Raw genomic sequence first — 23,545 nt, forward strand, 5'->3', positions numbered from 1 at the left:
GCGGGAGCCAAGTACTTCAGCAAGATTGATGCAAATTCCGGTTTCTGGCAACTGAACCTTGCAGAGGAGTCTCAAGATTACACAACATTTATCACCCCTTTCGGGAGGTATAAATTCTGTAAGGTACCTTTTGGAATTACATCTGCTCATGAAGAGTTTCAGCACCGTATGTCAAAAGCTTTAGAAGGGGCAAAGAACTGTTTAGTGCACATTGATGACTGTTTGATATGGGGAAGAACGAAAGAGGAACACGACGAGTGTCTTAGAGCCGTTCTAGAGAGAGTGCAAGCTAATGGAATCACTTTGAATAAGCAGAAGTCTGAGTTCTGCAAGAAGACTGTGACATTTTTGGGGTTTGTGCTGTCTAAGGAAGGAATCAAGCCTGATCCAAGCAAGGTACAAGCAGTTGTGGGCTTACCAGCCCCAAGTAATGCTAATGAAGTCCAGAGATTCATGGGCATGATCACTTTTCTGGCTAAATTTATTCCGAACTGCAGTGAAATTTTAGAGCCAATTACGAGCTTGTTAAAGACTAAAAACGATTTCTTTTGGGGACCAACTCAGGAAAAAGCTTTTGTCACAGTGAAACAGATTTTATCATCAGAGCCATGTTTAACTGTTTACGATCCGGAAAAGCCCTCGATTCTTTCTTGTGATGCTTCAAAAAAAGGTCTTGGAGTGGTTTTACTACAAGTTGAAGGAGAAAACAAGAAACCTGTGGCATATATATCTCGGACTCTAATGCCTGTTGAAGAAAACTACAGTTACATTGAGAGAGAAGCGCTTGCGTGCACTTGGGCAAGTGACCGTTTAAAATGTTTCCTGATGGGTAAAATGTACACAATTGAGGGCGACCACAAACCGCTTGTCTCAATTTTCAAAAAACAAAATTTGGACGAGCTCTCACCGAGGCTACAGCGATTCCGAATGCGTATGATGAGATACGATTATCGCATGACCTGGACCCCAAGAAAAGACCTTGCCATAGCAGATCTGCTATCGAGATGTCCTATTCCGGCTAATGAAGATGGCGAATTGACAGAAGAAGTGGAAGCCTTCGTCCATGAAATCAGTATGATTAGAATAAACACTACAGATGAAAATGTGACAAAAGTACTTCACTCACAAATGAGGGATCCAATATGTGCACAACTCAAGCTAAAAATTTTAGACGAATGGCCTGGAAAATCAAGTTTACCTAATGAGATTCAAGAATACTTTAACGTGAAAGACGAGTTAAGTTGTATTGATGGGTTATTGCTTCGAGGAACTCGGATGATAATACCTCAGGAACTACGAGCGGAAATGCTCGAGAGGCTTCACAGTGGACACTTGGGAATCACAAAAACAAGGAAACGTGCTTTGGAAACCATGTGGTGGCCTGGAATTTCTCAAGAAATAGAAAGAAAAAGCAAATCATGTCCAGTGTGTATTCAGAACTCAACTAATCACAGTGAACCATTGATTCCAGAACTTATGTTTGGAGGGAAAATAAGAGACAATCTTCCATCTACTTTGGTTGGAAATCCTGTGGAAAATAAAGACTTTTTTGAGAGGGAGAATAAGTACCAGTCGAAGTATAAGATGCAATTTGATAAACGACATGGAACGAGGGGTTTAAGTGAATTAGAAGAGGGAAGCATGGTATGGATCACAGATCTACGTAGACATGGTAAAGTAGTCAGGAAATTGAATGAACCTTGTTCCTACCTTGTGGACATTGACAAGAAAACCATTCGACGAAACCAGAAGTTCTTAGTTCCTGCACCATACTACGGAGAAGATTGCATTCTTTCAAACTGTTCATCTATGGTCCTTAATTGTCCATCTAACTCATGTGATCGTCCAGACGCTAGCACAGTTACCCGTTACGGAAGGTCCATCAAGATACCGAGGCGGTACCGAGCTTCATGAAGATGTAGACATCTTGAGGCGGGATGTTGTATTAAGTATGTTCTTTTAGTCATATGATTTATTTGTGTTTAAATATCTTTTGTTGACAGATGATTTTTGTAAACATGTTTTGGTAAACATTAGTTTAGTTGGAAATAGAGTTTGTTGAAACAAGATGTGTGTTTAATATTCTTGTATTAGAAATAGAACAAGTACACTTTATGTTCTTAAAACCGTTGGCACTAATATCTTCCGAGTATAGACTGGAGAAGCTTAAGGGTGGTCTTAACGTATTGTATCTGGTTTCAACGTAAAAATATTTTGCTATGCTTTTCAGAGGTCTTTTACTTATGGAAAACAATGTCAGACAGCTGAAGTCCACTTAATTGCAGGTTCCAATCTTATCCTTAAGGTCTTCTTTACATGTCGATGTCCCAGCAGCTTATGGCACCATTTATTGTTGCCACTTCCCGTAAAATTACGTCCTTAAGATGAATCACATTTTGGGGATTAAGCTCACCTGAGAATTCTTTTGAAATTGTATTTAAGATAGGAATGATATCATGGGGTCCAAATTCAAAGTAAACTCAAAAAGTTCTTCGCTTTTGATATAGACTTGCCATTTGCACATACGCATCATAGGCACATACATTTTTGTACCGTATTTTACTCTATGGCTTCTAAAATGGCATCATATACAACAGTGACACCCACTTTCCCCTAGCAACAATCAAAGTCATTCACATGTTAGCCATTTAAAAAAAATCTGGTTCCTGTCGGTCATCCTGTACAGTACTTGATTGTATGCAAGGACAGAGAACTCGTGTAGGATAATTGTAGGATGAATAATCCACTCAAGTACATATTTTGCATCCTAACATTATTATTACAGCTATAATTAATCGTAACGGTGATTTGAAGTATGGTACCATGATAAGGATGACTATGTTCAGGTATGTGAGAAGGATATCCTGGTAGTGGACGTGGTGAACCGTGCACCAGGGGCAGCAGTGTCAGTCCACTGGCGCGGCCAGGCCCAGCGAGAGACCCCGTACATGGACGGAGCCCCCATGGTGACCCAATGTCCCGTCAACACATTCACGACTTTCCAGTACAAGTTCAGGGCTACCAATCCTGGCACACATGTCTGGCAGGTACATACAGGTTGGTATCTATCTTTGTTGTTCTATCTTTGAGGGTTTGTTCAACACTGTCTATAAGGACAAGATAGTTGGAACATGAACTTAAGACGTGTTAGCAAATAAACACATTATAAATTGTAAATAACTGAACAGTGACAATTGGTGGAGGAATTTTGTTAGGTAATCATATTGGGAACAGAGTTTATTTTGTATGTCTCTCAACACATCTAGCGACGCCTCAAAAATTTATTTTGTGACATCAATAAGGATTTTATTTTTGTATAAAAAATTCAAGAATATATAGGGTCATTATATTTTTAATTGTATGGGAGGTTTAATTTTTAGTAAACAAAAACAAAAAAAAAACTAAGCAATAGTACAATTTATTTTGAGAGTCACACAGGGTAAATTAAACTTTCTAAATCACTAAATCAGATCACTTAATGTTCATTCATGTCTTTATATTAATGTACAGACAAAACTCCAATTTTATTTATATAGATAAGTTAAATAAACAAATATTCCAAATATAATTAATTTCTATGCATTGGGTTTTCTTTCCTTACAGGTAACCCAGAGCTGGACAGCTTATTTGGAGCCCTGATAGTCCGTCAGTCACCTAAGAAAGAACCTCATCATGACCTTTATGACGAAGATGATCATTTTGTTCTTATTAGCACGTCTCCTTCTATTGATAACTTGGGCTCTGGAGCCCTTCTTATCAATGGAAAACCTTTTAGCCAGGTTAGTGATTGAATTTTTTGTCCAATTTATAAATCAATAATTTTAATAATTGGTCTTATATACCTAATCAAATTGTGCATATTTAAGATGAGTGTAGGGAGTGAGATGCCTTTGGCCCCCCTGTTACTGACAGACCGGTTGATGTTATTTCCAGATACATTTATTAATTAATAGCTAAGTTTTCAAGTGGTTAAAGAACCCTCCTTGCAATCCAAAAGTTGTTAGTTTAAACCTGAGAAAAGCATACAGTATTTTGATGGTTCCAAATTGTACCCAGATAAGCCCACTTAAGTAATAAAGCAGAGAATATTGGCTCTTTTCTGTTTCTCAGACATCCAATGCTTCCCACGTATTGAATAGGAAAACCTAATCTATGACTTGGAGGTATCTTCTCAGGTTTCTGTACAGTATACCCTCAATTTGTTTGGGTTTTAAATCGATCTGGACCATTTAGGGATTTTGTATACATTTAGACTTTATTACCTACAAATTCTGCATGGCAATTCCATCTATTTATGAGTCATACACAGTTTATCTAACATGAAAATTTGTACATGATATAAATGCATATTTCAACCAGAAAACGTTTTCAAAATATAAGACAACTGTGTGTTTTCTGTATCACCAGGAGGGCGAGGCTCAGTTGAATGTGACGTCATACAAGAGACACAGACTACGGCTGATGTATGCTGTAGCATCTATTAGTTGTCCTGTAACTGTGGCAATAGACAGACACTCACTGTTGGTCATAGCACTGGACGGTCACCCCATCAGACCTGTGGAGGCTCTCAGTGTAGTCATGGCTCCTGGTGAGTGTGAGGCAAACTAACAATCAATTGCAAGAGGTTTTTGATGAAATTTACTCCATTGGTTACTCTGTCTTTTAGCGAATTTCCCTATTTGACACTAGAATAGATAGGTTTTATATTTCCTCAACTCTAAAAAATCTTTTGCGAGCTGCGACTTTTATTACCAAAGTTTACAGGAGCAAGCGGTGAAATAATTTCTTTAATTAATGATTGCAAGCCTGAAACCTCTCTATGAATATTGTTGGAAATATCGTCTAAAATAACAAGTCGTCTTGTGGATCAAAAATTAAGTTAATAATAGTAAAACTGATAGAATGAAAAACTTAGATTTGTGTATACATCTTACTTCATCAAAATATAACAAACAACTAAACTCTGTTGCCAAGGAAACATCATATGTTCTTTTCTAACATAACTATTATGGACATTATAATATGAATAAATTACATCTTTAACACACCCCCGTAATGTCCATAATACATTTTAGAAAAATAAGTTTTAGTTAAGAGGTCACCATCCCAATGAAAGTTTTCATTTTAACATGTTTCAATGATGATAAGCCCTTTGTTAAAATATCAGCGGTTTGTTCTTCTGTTGGAATGTATCTGACAGTGATCTGTTTCCCAGAGACCAACTGTCGAACATAATGGTATCTCGTCTCAATATGTTTAGAGCGATCGTGGAACATTGGATTGTTCATAAGTTTAATCACACTTTGATTGTCCACATGTAGTATAGGAATAGACTTTTCTTCAATTGCGCCAATCTCTTTCACAAGACGAAGGGATTTACAGGTCTCGCTAGCGGCAACATATTCTGCTTCCATTGAAGATTGGGAAACACACCGTTGAAGCTTACTCTTCCAAATAGTCTCATCAAGATTGCCATTCAAAAATGCTGTTTTAACATCAAACTGTTTGATAGCAAGATTATACTGAACTGAATAGCCTAACATAGTTCGCATCGTCTTAAACCGAGCTACAGGGCTGAAAGTGTCACCATAATCAATACCAGGATGCTGAGTAAATCCTTTTGCGACCAAACGCGCCTTGTAACGAATGATCTCGTTCTCAGAATTTGTTTTCAGTGCAAATACCCAGCGATAATCGATGACTTTTCTTCCTTTTGGTTGATCAACCAAATCATAAGTTTGATTTTTTATTAATGAATTTATTTCTTCATCCATAGCGGATTTCCAATCGACGACATGCTCAGATCTAATTGCTTCATCATAATTTTCCGGTACTTCGTTTGTAAGTATTGCAGAAGCTAAAAGCTCATTTTTATCTCTGTCACTGACACACATGACAGAATCATCTCTATATCTCATAGGTATTTTTATTCCATCACGTTTTCTCAGGTTATAAGTCTCCTCTTGTAATATATCACCTGGAATAGCGTTATCATCACTAGGACACAACATGTCTTGCTCATCAGTATCATTGGTTCCTGGATACACAATATCTTGCTCATCTTCATGGAATATATTGTCCTGATTACTGTCAACAAGCTGATTTCTGGTCTCATCATTTAGAATTGATTGCCTACTGTCAAGGGGATCATGCTCGATATCATTGCTACTCTCTTCAATGTTAAAGTAGTGTTTATCATCGTTATTGTTTATTTTCTTCAAAATAAAACATGATTCTTTTGGTGGAATGACCTTAACAACCATATTATACAATTGATTAGCTGTATTAAATATAGCCAAAGCAATGATTGTTCCATTTTGAGAAAACACCCATGACTTACCATTGTTTTTCACAGTCTGGTGAATGCCTTTTTCACCTGCTTTCCTCACAGAGAATAAGTTACAAGCAACATCAGGACAGTACCAAACATCATCGAAATACCTGTAAGTCCACTGTTTACCATCAAAAACCATAACGTCTATTTTTCCTGACCCCAAGACCTGAATATGAACACCTTGGCGAGCACTGTCCATCTTTTTAGGAGTATCAAATGGTTTGTAAGTGGCGAACCAGTCCCTGCGGTTTGTCACATGGTGAGAAGCACCACTGTCAACAAGCCAGTTGTCACATTCACTGAAAAATGACTTATCAATTAGGCCTACCTCTAGATTTGATCGAGTCATCATTGCAGCATTTTGTATCTCACGGGGGGTACATTCATTTGATTTATGTCCTTTTGTGTGACACTTAAAACAAATTACACCTGTTCTACAGTTTTTAGATAGATGACCATTTTTGCCACATGAAAAACATTTTATCGCTCCTAATTTTTGCAAGTCTCCCTTTTTGGCATTTTTGGCTCCCATATATTTTGGCTGTTTAGAACTTACTTTTATTTTGGAAACCATGGCTACTGCTACATCCATCTCGTCTCTGTCCTTTAGACGTAATTCAAAGTTGAGACATTTCTTCTGTAGAATGTCCCATGTCTTCACCTCCCTTGGTGAGTCGTGCCAAGTCACATATATGTGATCATATTCCTTTGGTAGAGTTTGAAGGAGTCGAGCACACAAATCGTCTTCATTAATAGGCTTACCGTATATTGTTAATTGGTTTTGGATTTCGTCAAACTTTTCCAGATGACCATTCATTCCAAGGGTAGGTTCCCAAGAAATGTTATGGAACTTATTTCTCAATATGTCAATATTTTCAGTTGACTTGACATCATAAATGTGGACAAGTTTCTCCCACATCTCTTTTCCTGTAGAGCAATTGCTTACTCTAAGTAGAGGATTCGTCTCAAGGGATAAAACAATATATTTTCTGGCTTTTGCATCATTTTTTGACCAATTTACCAATTTTTCGTCATAATTTGGTGTACCTGCTGTTGGTTTTCCGAATTCTCCACTAACAATTCCATAAACTCCTTCACATTCTAAGATTACCTTCATGACTATTTTCCATGTTGTGAAATTCTCAGTCCCTCTTAATTTTTCAATCTGTTTTTCATTACTCATCATTCACTATTCTATTAACTTCTTCTCAATTAATTTAACCACGCTCTGCTACCATGTTGGAAATATCGTCTAAAATAACAAGTCGTCTTGTGGATCAAAAATTAAGTTAATAATAGTAAAACTGATAGAATGAAAAACTTAGATTTGTGTATACATCTTACTTCATCAAAATATAACAAACAACTAAACTCTGTTGCCAAGGAAACATCATATGTTCTTTTCTAACATAAATATTATGGACATTATAATATGAATAAATTACATCTTTAACAAATATAAGTTTTCAAGTAAAACTCAATATTGCTTTGTTCTGATATTTTATTTACCCAATTTCTAATTTAATTGTATTCATGGACTCACCAGGAGAGAGAGTAGATGCTGTACTAACAGCTGATCAAGACCTTGGTGACTATCAGCTGAAGGTGACCACAACAGCTGAATGTACCACCAAGCTGCAAGGATCAGCCCTAGTCAGCTACCAAACTCACCAGAGCGCTCAGTCACCTCTCACAAGGCTCCCCCAACACCAACCTAACCTGGTCAAGGTAGGTCCCAAATACCACCAGTGTTTACTATTATAACTAACTAATAGATGTAGGACATAAACACTGTCATTAATTTCAGTAATCATTAGCATTAATCAACAAAACACATAAGAATAAGGTGAATGAAATTGTGATTTTCAAGTACATTTACCGTACATCAGCATCAGTTCTAAAATAATATTTTTAATTTAACAAACCCAGCCTGATTAAAATAAGTTTTTATTTTAAGTTTATACATTATTGCAACAAATAGTAAATGCCTAATATCTTATTCAACGTAAGAAAATTATTTCTTCTTTTAGAGGGTACATATTTTCATGACTGAGCTATTGTTAAAAATTTATTATCATTGTTAGAACTATGTTTAAACTCCAACTAGTCCAGGCTCCAGCTTCATTCTGAACACAGGCTGGATGCTGTATTTCAAGGAATTAATAACTCATATTGATTCTACTACCATATATATTTTTTATTCACAATGTTTTATAAATATTTATAAATTAGTACAATATGGAGGCTGGTACACGAGGCGAAGAATAAACTGAGATTTGTGGAGCCACGACAGTAAGTAAGTAAGTAAGTACAATATGGAAGTACATAGTTATGGATAAAGTTCAAGAACAATAATACTATTTTTATACCTGTAAATATGTAAAGTACCTACAATAATGGTCTTTGTTAAGTTGATAACTTGTATCTTCTCTTTCAACAGGGTCTGAGCACAGTAGGGAATGGAGACTGCAGCACAAGTGATTCTCAGTTCTTGTGTCTCTCCAAGATACAATCCCTGACTAAACTCCCCCCAGAACTCACCCCCGAGAGATTACCCTTCACGCTCTTCTTGCCCTTCGACTTTGTCAAGCCTCCTCCCCAGTACAGTGTCTTTGATGGTATGTCTAATGGAAAAAAACACCAAGCTATAGAAATAAGTTCCTAATTTACCTCTGACACTTCTACTTTTAATGAATGAAAATCGTCCAAATTTACTTTACGAGACAACATTTGGCATTAAATTTAACTCTGTTCTAAAAGAGTGAATAATGGATAATTCTTTCTGTTGCAAACATTTGCAAAAATTTGCAAAACAGACAAATAACATTTTAGGTAAGATTATGTTTTGAAACATAGAACAACATGGAGTAACCAATCTTATACTTGCAGACTCTCTGAGACTGCCTCGCCTCAACAATCTCACTCTCACCTTCCCTTCATCGCCTCTGCTGAGTCATGCAGCAGACCTGGAGGTTTGCAACTCCAATGTCCGTCCGTCGCCTTGTGAGGAACAAGCCATGTGTCAATGTGTCCATGTTGTAGAAGTGCCTTTACACACTCCTGTCGAACTGATGCTCATTGACCAAGGTACAATTAATTTGACATTATTGTTTCTTATCTGTTTATAGTATATCAGAATATATTTTAGTAAATCAGAAAAATATATTGATCTATCACTGTCCAGCAGAATTTACACACTTTTTATGGTGTTGGACTAATTTAAAACAAATTAGGTATTTGAATCATTTTGTGTACAACAGTTACTTTACTGCAGAAAAAGTTTCCATCAAACAGTTTTACCATCCAAAAATGGCATGTATACAACAAATTAAAACTTGTATATATTAGACTGATGTTAAAACTAAGTTAATTTCAAATTATGTTTAAATACTTTAAATTACAATTAAAAACAAAATATACAAACATTAAAGAGTGTGCAACATTGTGAAAATGTATTATATCCGTTTGTTTTGCCCCATATTTCAGTAGCACTGTTTTGAAGCTATAGTTCTGAAAGTGCCAGATTTAGGGTACTTGCTGCCCCAGGTTAAATGACCTGAAGCGGTCCCCGCCCCGAAGGTGGAAATTCTCCTCGATTGTGGCAAAATTGTCAAAATTTCCCACAATCAAGGGACCATCATTACTGTCACCAGTAAACACAGAGAAATTGTTAATACCTTCTCTGAATCAATGGACCATTATCATTATTGTCACTTGCAACCACGGCAATAGTCACGAAGAAAATCTCCTATGGGTTCATTATAGTCACCCTCGATCATGGAGAAATCGTGAACATTTTCCCTAAATCAAGGGAACAACTTAATTTATAGCCACGACCACGAATAATGAGTCACTGAGTCATCATTATTGACACCCGCAACCGCAACAAATTAATAGTAAAAAAACAAAAAATCAAATTTTTTCTGAAAAATTTGTTTTTGTAGAATACACTGCACTCCCCTTTGGCATGATTGGCGTAGTGGTAAATCCACCACTGATTACTGACCATATATTCAGTTTTATGATAGAAGCAAAATTACAGATATTGCTTTTCATGTAAAATCATATTAAAATATTTTCAAATTAGACATGTGTAACACATTCTTAAATTTAAGGTTGGTTACATTTCTAAATCAACAAATTAATGTCCGTGTAGCTGAACAGATTACTAGTGCTCGCCCATTAAATAGAATGGTACTGGTTTGTACCCTGAGAAATGTCCAGTTTTGTCCAGATCCAAAGTAAATACAGTAACTAGTTGATCTGTCAGTAACAAAGCTTTATCTCATTCATCAAACACTTTGTGCATGATCGTTTAGCCATCTTTGTTTTAAAAACCTATAATAAGAATTATAGACCACTGAACCATGTGTGTTCAGGTGGTGAAGGATCCCACACATTCCACCTGCACGGCCACAGTTTCCATGTGGTGGGGGTGGCGGGGAGGGGGGAAGGAGTGCGGCGTGGTGCAGAGTATGGTAGACTGCCGCGTCAACTACACAATCCTGTGGTTAAAGACACAGTCACTGTCCCTGCTGGGGGTGCTGTGGCCCTGCGGTTTATGGCTGACAACCCTGGTAAGTTTTTATCCATTATTATTTTAATTTTATTTGCTAAATGGTAGCACTAAATTATATCTCTATTAAGTATCCATTTTACCTCAGAGTAAGAGGTAATATTACACCAAAACCCTATAGTGAATTCAATTTTTTCATTTTACTTCGTAGTGTATGCCCCACAAAGATTGTATGTTTTTTCTACTCTATATTTCTAAAACGCATCCTTACTAGGGGGTTTCTTTTCTCCCTTACCTGGTAGTTAACTTATTAGGTGGAATCACAAAAGTGTGAGAACTCGCAGAACATAAATATATTTAAGAATTAAATACTTTGAACTGTACATCACCTACACTTATGATTTTCTTACAATATATCTCATTCTTATAAATTATTATCAACTGTAAATTTTAGGATTCGAGTTTGGTACTAATAATTGTGTTATTAAGTTTATGCACATACAGTTTACAACTGATATTCTGAGTACATGTTGCAATATTACATATACATGTTCTCTGTTCCGCCCAGGTTACTGGTTGCTGCATGATGAGAGGTGGCAAGGGTTGGGGGTGATATTCCGTGTAGGCTCCACATCCGACACACCACCTCTGCCTGACAACTTCCCTACATGTGGCGACTTTGTAGGGCCAGAGTTCTTCCTAATTTAAAATAATCCTTCAGGAGAAAGTGCATTGCTTTACTAGGATTTGTAGCCCAGTAGAGTTCCAACAATCAGAAAACGTGCCTGAAACTCTAAGGTGCTGTAGATTTCTGAAACTGGAAATACTGTGTTAAGAGAACCACTGTGACAGATAAGCTAGGTACACATGGGAGCATTGCACCGCACACTGTAACGCGCTTCAGATAAGCCTTTAAAACCCATGACAGCATTGCATTGCTCGTTGGATCAATAATTGTCTCATGGCATGTCCCGGTACAGCCATAAAAGTTGAAGAGGCCATTTCTGTTTGAGCCTTGTACCATAGATATAAAAACGAAAACAAACTCAAAGTACCCCCATTGCAGCTCTTTGCCCCCATTCCACTCTTTACCCTAATCTATGAAAATATTAACTTGTTTTTGTAATTACCTGAGAATACTATCTTCTACATATTTAACAAAAGTTCAGGTCTGTCTAGCACCTAGTGAGAACATTGTTAGGGATTAAATTTCAACGATAAGAACCTCATAGTTACCATGAGGTAAGTTTATTGTAAATTGAAGTAAACACACAGCAAACATACTTAAAATCTACTCCCTCCTACTCCAAAACCAAAACGCACATTCCAACGCTCACATGTGTACAGTCCCATTAAAACCATTGTAGCTCAAGACAAAGCTTCTGCTAGCACGCGTTGCACAAAGAACTAGTGATGGTCAAAACCAGAAATTTTGAATCTCAAAACCAAAACCGAAACTTAAAAAATCAAATCCCGAGTCTCGAATCTCAAAACCTGAACGTGAAATTTTTAGGTACCGTAACTGGTCAAGTTGTTAAAAATACAGGTACTGTAATGATAACATTTTCATTATGATTATGCGATCAAAACTGAAAGAGATTGACTCCTGATCCAGACATAATAACTATAATAACATAAATGTGACGGATAAACTTCAAACCTAAAATAACATACTTTTTTATGAAACAACTACGTTAACATTAAAATAAATGAAACTCTTAACATTGAAATAAACATGAATATTACATTAATTAGAACATTTAGTGGCCAATATTTCTTTGTGTTTAAAAAATGTTGAATATTGATATAAAACTGAATTGTAAGCTGTTCCAGTATTTAACCCTTCCCGGACGGGCGAAATCGTGACATAGAATGGGAAAAAATTATAGGAAAAAATTAAAATTAATTTTCCTTATTTGTGTTTTGTTGTGCAAGTATACATAAAATAAACACAATGGAACACTTAATACTGTCAAAATAAATTTTTACTCGTTTTTAACGATGCGGATATATCCGCTACCCGTCTTTGAAGACATGACCATGACAACGTTAGGCAATAAACAAAACCCCTAACCCCCCACCCCCTGGATACGCCACGGTGTACCAGCATATACTTTCAAAAGTATAACTCACAGTAAGTGTTTTCCTAAACTCAGGATATAAAACTGAATTATGAGCATTTGATGAGTTTTAGATGTAAAATGTACATTCCGACTTTCAGTTTTATTCCCATGTTTAAGTTAAATCGAGCCACTGAGTCCACTGGTGTAAATGAAAGATTTTGTTCAAACACACCAACTTTTTAACCAAGCCAAACTGATAGAACAGCTTATTGTAAGCTATGACATCTTTTGTGTTGTATTAACCTATCATTAGCAATTGAGGAGGAAACCAGAACTTTGACGGTAGAGTAATCACAATCAATGTGTGTCTCCTTCAACTACCTATGTTATATAAAAAAAATAAATAAATAAATAAAAAAATAAAAAATAAAAAAACGGCTACAGCTGGTCTAGGCCTATATAGACACAATATAGTATATAGCCTATATAGTACAATTAATTGCATGATTACTGAATTGGAAACAAGCATAAGTGACCTTATTGCCAATTTAAAATTTCCTTACTGAACATTTAGGGCTTTCATGGAGATCTGTTTGTGATGTGGCCCTTCACAGAATGGAGCAAGGTGAGGTAGTGAGAAGCTCAAATAATAAAGACGGAAGACGTAACTATAGTCGTTTACTTGTCGGGTTGTAAATATTATGTCTCAATTGATGGTTAATGTTGCAAAGAATCCATGATATTTTTTAGGATAATTCATAGTATATTGAAGCAAAACTAAAAATGCAAAAAGCACCAAATTGTTCAAAATACATGACAATAAAGCTAGTCTTTTAATTTGACCTTTTGGATTGTAACCTTTTGGAAACATACTCCTACGGTAATACCAGGCCCGCAGTTTGCATGTGACGAGCTATGGGCCCGAGAGATATTTGTGCCTGCCCCCCTCCACCCTCCACAGAGAATTGTTCTCTTCCTTGCATCCCCAATAAACCTAAAACCTATTTTGCCTTTACAGAGGTTCTGAAACTTTTAAAGTTACAAAATGCAACAATTTGTACAGGGATAAAACGTTTAATGTGTTTTGCAAATAGAAGCAATAATAAAAATGATCAAATTTAAAAGCTTTACATCCAAACAATTGTATTTTTACCTCTGAAACATTTCAGTTTATAAATAAGGTGAAGAAAAAAAAGTTCAGATTGAAAGTTCAAATTCATTTTGTAATTTAATAGGCAAAGTTTGACAAGACGTAGAATCTCAATAACTAGTTGTAAGTATTATTTAATGTAAATAATTTTAAAATTGAATAAGTCAATCTGTGATTATATATATATAGGCATTGTCTCAACTTTGTGTTATTGTAGTTTTATAAATAATTACTAAACTACTGTGTAAATAAAATTAAAATTATTTTCTACAAGTATGCCTTTTCTTTAACCTCATTTCTGATGTCACAATGCCTAAATGCTTGTCACAGGATAAGTTCTAAATCTACCAGTTCACTTCAGACAAGTAATTTTGTTTCTCATTTTCAATTTAGTTTGAATTTTTCTATATGGTTAATGGAGAAAACAAAGAAACGTCCATCTTAAAACAAGTAATGCAAGTATTAATCTTGAGGGATAAAATCACACACAAAAAAAACTACCTTTTTAAAATGTTATTTAATTCATAATCAAAAAGATACAAATTAATTTTGACCTGTCAGGACATCCTCATTACAGCTTTTTACAAAAGTTACGATATTAATAAAAAATAAAGGCAACCAGTCATAACTAGGATGATCCTAAGGGGGGGGGGTTACACCGAGGGGTCAGGGAGCCCTCCCCCGGGTACACTTGAAAATTAGACCTGCAAACTTGCGTTTTTAGAATGAAAGAGTATGAAAGAGATTTTTTAGTTGCAGAAACAAAATTTTTATTGTAAATAAATCACGTTTAAGGGGGGGGGGGGGTTCAACCCCTAAACCCCCCCCCCTGGTTATGGGACTGACCAAATATACATTTTGTAATGTCAATTACTACATTATTTCATTCATATGTCATTATAGATGATTTTCATTTACCTTTTATAAAATGTTATGTGCAGTTTAGGGATTAAAAATATGTGCGAAAGAACCAAGCATATTGGCTGCATTTATGCGAGTACCTAACTGCCACAATGTATTTCAAGTTACCTGAGGTATTTAACCTGGCCACCTACGCATCATGTAAATGCGGCTATATATCACCAAACAGTCAAAGCACAACTGTTTTCTAACAAATTCAACTAAGAATATGTATAATATTGTGTTTATACTGTACTAAGTTCGGATGTTAAACGGTAATACAAAAATACTATATTTCCCTGAGACAAAGACTTAATTATAAGTAAAATTTAAAAGTAATAGAAACATGTTTTGGTAACTCTAATAGTTTGTACATTAGGCAATGTGAAAGCACTTTGTCATATGAAGTGTTACAATGGGTCCTCACTCTTGCGAAGCATTGATGAGAACAGTCCCATCTTGTGGTTCAGTAGCTCTGCAGGACTAGCATCCTCCACAACTCTGCCTCGGTCCAACACCAGCACCCGGTCACATCCCAGCAGACCTGATACTCGATGCTGCAAACATATAAACTGTTATACACAGTTCGGAGGCAGATAAGCTTAAAAAGGGAGGGGCAACTATTTCATTTGTGGAGCCAGAATCACGCTGGGCTCTGCAAAAGGAAGCTTAAGCAAGAAGAAAGATAAAAAGATCAACAATTTTGGGAACTCTATGAGGATTTAGGCAAGCTAATGTCCCTTTTTATTGTGGTTTCAAAACCAGGAGATCTGTGACTCAATAAATCAGACTGAATTATTAGACTAAATAAAACTTTATAAAGATTACTAACAGGATTTCTAACTGGACATTGCATACATAATAAGTGGACTCCACAAGAAAATCGGTGGACCTACAACACAAGAGTATGAATGGTGATTCTACCAATCAGAAGATGGAAACCCAAAACCATCAGTTGGCATTACGAGGCATTCAGAGATCCAAGAGTCTGGCTGTATCAGGTAACAATTGGAGATATTCCCCTGTGAGATAGTGGATTTTGGCAAGGTTTTAGGGCAGGTGTGGGTGCTCTAGGCTCTTGGTAGGACTGGAGACAAATTTGGGAGGCGCGATAAATCTTTTAGGCCACAGTGAATTATTTCCCCATAAACTTAGTATCAATATTGAATATGCATAGTAAATGAAGAAACTTAAAAGTTACCGCTATTGTGATGACTGTGCGGTCGGCGAAGGCTTGTGTTGCAACTTGTAGCAGCCTAGCCTCAGTCACAGGGTCCAGACAGCTGGTAGCCTCGTCCATGACCAGTAGTGCTGCTCGATGCAGCACAGCTCGTGCCAGACACATCAGCTGACGTTGACCACAGCTTAGGTTGCTACCTCCCTCTCTCACTGGCCCATCTGTCGCATCAACAAGGTTTGTTATAAATGTTAAATTATATTACCATTTAAAACTGTAGTCCAATTATAAATATTCTAATGTTTACATTTGGCATAAACTAGAATTTTAATTGTAAAGTCTAATAAGCCGTTAGGTTATCAGACCAAGCAATTAGTTAATGTTTATTTTGTTTAAGTTGAAAAATATCATCATGTTATTAAATTATTTTGTTTTGCTACTAACCAAGTCCTCCGAGATCATTAGCGACAACATCTTTCATCTGTGCTACTTCCAGACTCTGCCAGAGTTCAGCGTCCGTGAACTGACCTTTCAGATCTAGGTTCTGTCTGAAAAAAAAAACAAACACTTCATCCAAAGACCTTATATTTCAGTTGAACTACGGAGAAGAGTATTTAATTCGCTACATGACCTCAGCCACCCAGAAATTAAAGCTACTGCAAAACTTGTACCAGTAGCAGATCGATTTGTCTGGCAAAGTATGCAAAAAGATTGTCGCAATTGGGCTCGTACTTGTGAGCGATGCGAGGTAACGCGACATGTTCATACTCCACTAGGAACATTATACTCTTTGCCATCATCACGTTTTGAGCACACCCATGTTGACATCATTGGGCCTTAACCACCAGCAGGACCATGCAAATAATGTCTTACAGTCATAGACTGTTACACTATAGGTGGCCTGAGGTTCATCCTTTAAAGAGCATTACTGCAGAAGAAGTCGCCAAAGGTCTAGTCTCATGCTGGTTTTCTCGTTATGGCACTCCTTCAAGAATAACTACTGATCAAGGCCGCCAATTTAAATCATCCCTCTTCAAGTCCCTTGGAACAACTTTCGGCTCTGAAAGAATCACGACTTGCAGTTACCATCCCTGTGCCAATGGTGGAGAGATTCCATCGTCATCTTAAGATGTGTCATCACGATTCATCCTGGCTGGAAACTCTTCCGATTGTTCTTTTAGGTATAAGAAGTGCGTACCGTGAGGATCTTCAAGCATTAACGGTGTAGCGTAATCAAAAGGTTATTGTAGAAATAATAAAGTGGACTGTATATGGGTTATTAATTTAATTTTGACAACAGAAAATAATGGACTTTTGGTATAATTTTTAATTCTGAACTATAGTTATGTTACCACTTCATGACGTTAAGGTCTTGAAAGAAGATCTGGTCGAATGTTGGCTCTAGTTGAGAAGATAATATGTTTCATTAATGTCCAAATGTTCTCACAGTAGGTACACAGAATTTAGAGTGAAATTAAAAAGGGTTTATTTAATGAACACAAAAGGAAAAGGTAAATGAAATAAGTCAAAATAAAAGGAGAGAGAAATGAATTATGTTACACAAAGAAACGATATTACAAGAGAGAAAAGTTGCACTTCTTGAACCAGAATGTTTTTCTTGGAATGTTTACATTTTTTAAATTTTATTATTGTATTGTTGTTGACATGTGGGGATTATTTTAATATGCTCATATGGTCAGCTGGCCTTTACTGAACATACCGGCCTCCATAAAACGATAGTTTTATAACAATGAACACCAAATTGTGTAAAAAACGGAGCACTGAAGAATATTCTGAATATTATTTACAGCTATTTACAGGTCCTTCCAAGTTGTATGGCTTAGTTTTGAGGGAGAGGGAACACTTTAACAACTGGTCTAGTAAGGTAACCATGTTGAGTCTTCAGATCAACAACCCTGACTTGTCCATCTGTGCCAGGATGCAACTGTGTGACACGGGCAAGGGGCCAGGACAAAGGAGGCGATGAGGAGTGGATCAAGACTAGATCTCCAACTTTTATGTTTTCTGTCTTATGAGTCCACTTGGATCGTTGCTGGAGTGTATGAAGGTACTCTAGTTGCCAGCGCTTCCAAATCCTTTGGTGGAGAGCTTGTACTAGATGCCATCTTTTGAGCCGAGTTAGTGGAATATCAGTATGGTCTTCTTCTGGAATTGATGCCAGCGGAGATCCTATGAGGAAATGTCCTGGAGTGAGTGCTGAACAGTCATTAGGGTCGTTAGATAATGGTGTCAAAGGACGGGAATTGAGGATTGCCTCTATTTGTGTAGTCAGAGTCATGAATTCTAGGAGAGTAAGAATGTGTTCACCCATGACACGGCGCAGATGGTATTTGACACTTTTCACTGCTGCTTCCCACAGACCACCTTGATGGGGCGAAGCAGGAGGATTGAAGTGGAAATTTATTTTCCTGGATGAAGTGAAATGCAACAGGTGTTCTTCAGATTCTTTGGTGCTCAGGGTGTTTTTGATTGTTCGACGCAGTGCAGAATCAGCGCCTACGAAGTTCGTGCCACAGTCGGAATAGATATCTTTACAGAATCCTCTTCGGGAGATGAATCGTGTGAGTGCAGCGATGAATCCCTCAGTTGTTAAATCTTCTACAACTTCTAAGTGCACTGCCTTTGTCACAAAACAAACAAAAACACAGATGTAGGTTTTGATATGACGCATTCCGCGGAGCTTGACAACTTTCATGTCAAAAGGGCCACAATAGTCAACGCCACTGGTAGTGAATGGTCGAGCTGGAGTTACTCTTGCGGTAGGAAGATCTCCCATGAGTGGAGTGATGTTCTTTGGTTTCACTTTGAAACATTTTACACATTTATGAATACGTGTCCGTATGACTTGACGAGCCGAAAGAATCCAATAGTTTTGGCAAAGGATTGCTTGGGTCAGTTGTGGTCCGGAATGTAAGTGAGTAGTGTGGACAAAGTCTATGAGAAGATCAACGATATGGTGCTTCTTTGGAAGTACTATTGGGTGTTTGACGTTGAATTTCAGCGATAGCTTCTTAAGCCGGCCTCCCACACGAATTATGCCGGAAGCATCCAGAAAAGGGTCTAAACGTTGAAGATTAGAGGTACTGGGTTTGTTTTTGTGAAGTAGAGTCAATTCATTCGTAAAACATGTAGCTTGTACACACTTGATGATGGTACGCTCTGAGTTCTTAAGTTCAGAGACAGTGAGATGCCCATGTCTTCGGTCAGAGCTACGTGCATTGTGGATAAACCGCAAGACATAGCTTGTTACTCTAAGTAGTTTGGACCACGATGAGTACTTGGAGAGAAGATCCCATTCTGGAGGTTGGGTTGCAACCAGGACATTTAGAGGAGTAGTTTTACATTCTTGAGTGTCTTGCAAGTTTATGGGAACGAAGCGATTAGATGGCCAATGATCATCTGAAAGAATTAACCATGGAGGGCCATTCCACCATAGAGGATGATCAATGAGTTGAGCGGGAAGCAAACCACGTGACGCACAATCAGCGGGGTTGTCTGTTGAGGGAACGTAGCGCCAGGAGTGAGAGGGGATCAATTCTTGGACTTGAGCAACTCTGTTGGCAACATACGTTTTAAGTCGATATGAGGGGGTGTGTAACCAAGTGAGGGTTACTGATGAATCACACCACAATGTAGTTTGAGAGAGGTCAATCTTTTCTTTGAAAATTGTACAACAGTATATAAGTTGTGAGTTTTGCAAGTAAGTGTGCACCACATAGTTCCAAGCGGGGTAGAGTAACACGTTTCAAAGGAGCTACACGTGTTTTTGCGAGAATCTGACGAGTGATGATTTCTCCAGTTGAAAACTCACAGCGGAAGTATAAGACTGCTGAGTATCCTACTTCGGAGGCATCTGAAAATCCATGGAGTTGTAAGGAACATGTGGTAGTGAAATGAAACGAGCGAGGGATCTTAATCTGCGAAAGTAGAGAGGTTTCGTCAACAAAAATATGCCATTTTTCGGCAAGTTCATTTGGAAGAGTGTCATCCCATTGGATACCCTGTGACCAGAGTATTTGCATGAGGGTTTTTGCCCACATGGTCACGGGTGACAAAAATCCGGTAGGGTCGAAAATGCGTGCTATAATGCTCAGCACTGATCGTTTTGTAGGAGGACCATCAGGGAGACTTAAGTTGTAAGTGAAACAATCTGAAATGGGTGACCAATGTAGTCCAAGAATGGCAAAATGAGGGTGATTAGTGGCTTCCAAAAAGACTGGTGTTTCTAGATGATCTTGAGGCAAATCTTGGAGTATTTCTGGGCAATTGGATGTCCATTTTCTTAGCTCAAAACCACCACGTGCAAGAAGTTCAATCAGCTGATCTCGTAGTTGCTTAGCTTCGTTGAGTGTATGAGCTCCACAGATGATGTCATCCACATACGTATTATCCCGTAAAACTTTGGCTGCTGCTGGGAACGACCCTCCTTCGTCGTCAGCAAGTTGATGTAACGTTCTGATGGCATGGAAAGGTGAACTGCTAAGACCATATGTAACTGTCGTTAATTTGTATGTGGAGATTTCTTGAGTCTTTGGATCACGCCATAGAATTAACTGATACTTCTGGTGGTCAGGATGAACTTGAATGCAACGATACATTTTCCTTATATCGCAACTGAACACATAATTATGTGAACGAAAATTCAACAAAATGTCACAAATGTCAATTTGAAGTTTGCGACCGGTTAAAAGAATATCATTTAGTGCGACACCGGTACTGGTTTTGCAACTACCATCAAAAACTGTACGAAGTTTGGTTGTACTACTGGTTTCCTTCAGTACACCGTGATGAGGCAGATAGTAGTGTGGTTGCGAAAGATCGGAAGGGGATGCTTTGACCATGTGTCCGAGATTTTCATATTCAGTCATAAACTGTGTATACAATTCCTTGAAATTAGAGTTGGATTCAAACTTTCGTTCAATTGAGTGAAGTCTATGTTCAGCAGCAGATTTTGAAGTGCCCAGAGGTTGATGTTGGTCCTTGAAAGGGAGTTGAACAACATATGTTCCATCTGGAGAGCGGGAGTGAGTTGATTTGAAGTGATCTTCAGCGATGCGATCGTCTTCAGAGATAAGATTGCACTGCGGTACCTCTTCTTGTTGCCAAAAGCGAAGTAGAGTATTATGTAGCTCGTCCGTAGTGGAGAGTAGAGATGAATCGCATGAGGTGGGAGAAGAGTTAGACAAAGTTGGTGCATTGCCCATTAACACAAATCCCAATCGTGTTCCAATAACGAATGGAAGGTTTGAGCCCAATGGGTAGGATTGATGAGTAAGAAGTTCTGGAAACAAAGCACCTCCTATGAGAATGTCAATATTCTGAGGAATATGAAAGGTCGGATCTGCGAGGACAAAAGGTTTTACCAGTTCGTAAACCTCAAAAGAGAGTTGAGTACGAGGCAAAGGAGCGGAAATTCTGTCTAGAATATGGAAAGGTTGATTTGAAGCAATTACTTCACTGCCTAGTGTGGATAGTTCTAGGAGAGCATGTCCCTTTGTCGAGGATTGCGATGCAGAGATTCCCACGATTGTGTGAGTAGAGCGGTGACGAGAGACGTTTAATAGCTGTGCTGCCCTCTCTGTCATGAAGTTGAGTTGACTTCCACTGTCGAGCAGACATCGAAAGACATGAGAGATTCCATTATTAGCGGTAATTTTAATGAGAGCGGTGCCTAGCAGAACCGTAGTTGCAGGCTGAGAAATTGAGAGCGACATTTCTGGTTGAGCAGAAGCGACTACAGAAGGTGTAGCAGTTGAAGGTTTTGAGGGTTTGGCTACAGGAGGAGACTTTACAACATTTTCGAAGTGTAACAAGGTGTGGTGTTTTTGTTTACATTTAAGACATGTGCCTGTTGAGCGACAATCTTTGAGTGTGTGATTGCCAAGACATGAAATACATTTATTTTGCTCCTTTACAAGTTTGTTACGTTCGTTTGGAGATTTTTTAGCAAAAACCTTACACATGTAGATTTTGTGATCGGTTTGCTGACAGGCAAAGCATGATGGAAATTTCTTTACAGTAGTGGAGTGATCATCTGAGCTTACAAGTGCAGTATAGCGGGTGTTTGGTTTGGAGTAATTTTTACTAGATGTGAGGGCAGGCTTTGAATTAGCCTTGTGACAAAAAGTTGAAGAGTGTAGGTTGGCATCTTCACTGTTTGAGCATTCTTCATTGAGAAATTTAATGATTTCGTCCACAGATGGTAACGAATGAGTTTCACATGATTTGAATGAGCGGTAATGTTCAAGTTTTTGCCGTAAATTTCTATCAAGTCTACGGAGCAAATGAGCTGACAGCAAAGGATTGTCATTGGTAGTGATGTCACTTTCTAAAGCAATAAGTGATTGTGTATGTTCCAGAAAATTATTTAGAAATTCACGTATTGATTTTGTATTTTCAGATGTAGCAATGGGAAGATCCAATATGGCATTTAAATGTAAAGAAGTTAAGCGTCTGTGATTGTGGTATCGATCGCGCAACAAATTGTATGCGATTTTGTAGTTAGATGCACTATGATGTTTAAGTTTTTAATTAAATTTAGAGGTTCTTCAGTTAGACAGCTTAGTAGGTATTGAAATTTTGATACTGGAGACAGAGATGTGTTGAGGTGTACAGCGCTATCAAAAAGATTGATGAAATTAATCCACTCGGCTGAGTTTCCCGAGAAGGTTTTCAAGTCAAGTTGCGGTAGGCGGACAGGTTGCATGAAAGCAGTACAGTTGGAATCATTCACCATTTCTTGAGGGGGAGATTGAGGTTCGTCAATAGGGATTAGTGACTCTATAGTACTACAAAGATGTATACATAATTCACCAATAGTGTTTTCATCATCATTTAGAATAATGCCATCGAGTTCTTCGTCAGAACAATGTTCTAAAACGCGCCTGAAATTTAGTTCAAAGTCGTCTCGCTTTTTCCTGATTTCATCTAAATAGTTATGAAGTGATTTTATTTGCACAGAGGATAGGTTGTTTGCTTTAGCACTTTCATTAATAGAATCTATATTTTCTTGAATTTTTCCAAGCCTAACTTTGAATTGTTTGGTTAGTCTTTTATAAGTACAAACCTTAATCGGGGCTAGGTTCACAGGAGCCATCATTGAACACAAATACAGTCAAAATACACAAGACACAAAAGTTATTTCACTTCGTTACATAAAAAAATGAATTAGGCTAGTTCAATTAAACAGTTTGTGGGCCTTAACTCGGAACCAATCAACAAAAAATATAAACACTGAAGGATTGGTATAATGTTTACAAAATGACTATAATGTCACAGAGTCTTTCAGTCATTGGAGTAGGCCTATTAGACTAATGTGATCGAGAGACTGAGAGAGATAGAGGTAGAGGGGAGTACAAAATATGCGTGAACGACAATATTGAGA

The 23,545-nt window shown here is 37.6% G+C and overlaps 2 protein-coding genes across 2 annotated transcripts in view; one reads left to right on the top strand and one right to left on the bottom strand.

The window, feature by feature from the left end:
* Positions 1-14,294, top strand: part of LOC128998610 (uncharacterized) — a 44,841-nt gene extending 30,547 nt beyond the window's left edge. The window contains exons 4-11 of the mRNA XM_054424860.1: positions 2,847-3,057; positions 3,604-3,779; positions 4,408-4,588; positions 7,881-8,062; positions 8,775-8,952; positions 9,224-9,421; positions 10,714-10,911; positions 11,419-14,294. Coding sequence (XP_054280835.1) covers positions 2,847-3,057; positions 3,604-3,779; positions 4,408-4,588; positions 7,881-8,062; positions 8,775-8,952; positions 9,224-9,421; positions 10,714-10,911; positions 11,419-11,558 — 1,464 coding nt within the window. The 3' untranslated portion in view covers positions 11,559-14,294. The remainder of the gene's footprint in view (positions 1-2,846; positions 3,058-3,603; positions 3,780-4,407; positions 4,589-7,880; positions 8,063-8,774; positions 8,953-9,223; positions 9,422-10,713; positions 10,912-11,418) is intronic.
* Positions 14,295-14,900: 606 nt separating this feature from the next.
* LOC128999291 (ATP-binding cassette sub-family C member Sur-like) overlaps positions 14,901-23,545 on the bottom strand; it is a 53,248-nt gene continuing 44,603 nt past the window's right edge. Inside the window, exons 30-32 of the mRNA XM_054425702.1 lie at positions 16,585-16,688; positions 16,165-16,361; positions 14,901-15,520 (exon numbers count right to left, since the gene is read on the bottom strand). Coding sequence (XP_054281677.1) covers positions 15,374-15,520; positions 16,165-16,361; positions 16,585-16,688 — 448 coding nt within the window. The 3' untranslated portion in view covers positions 14,901-15,373. The remainder of the gene's footprint in view (positions 15,521-16,164; positions 16,362-16,584; positions 16,689-23,545) is intronic.

Source organism: Macrosteles quadrilineatus, unplaced genomic scaffold (assembly GCF_028750875.1).
Source record: "Macrosteles quadrilineatus isolate MER2022 unplaced genomic scaffold, UCM_ALF_1.0 Scaffold_1__1_contigs__length_201487025, whole genome shotgun sequence".
Classification (NCBI taxonomy): Eukaryota; Metazoa; Arthropoda; class Insecta; order Hemiptera; family Cicadellidae; genus Macrosteles; species Macrosteles quadrilineatus.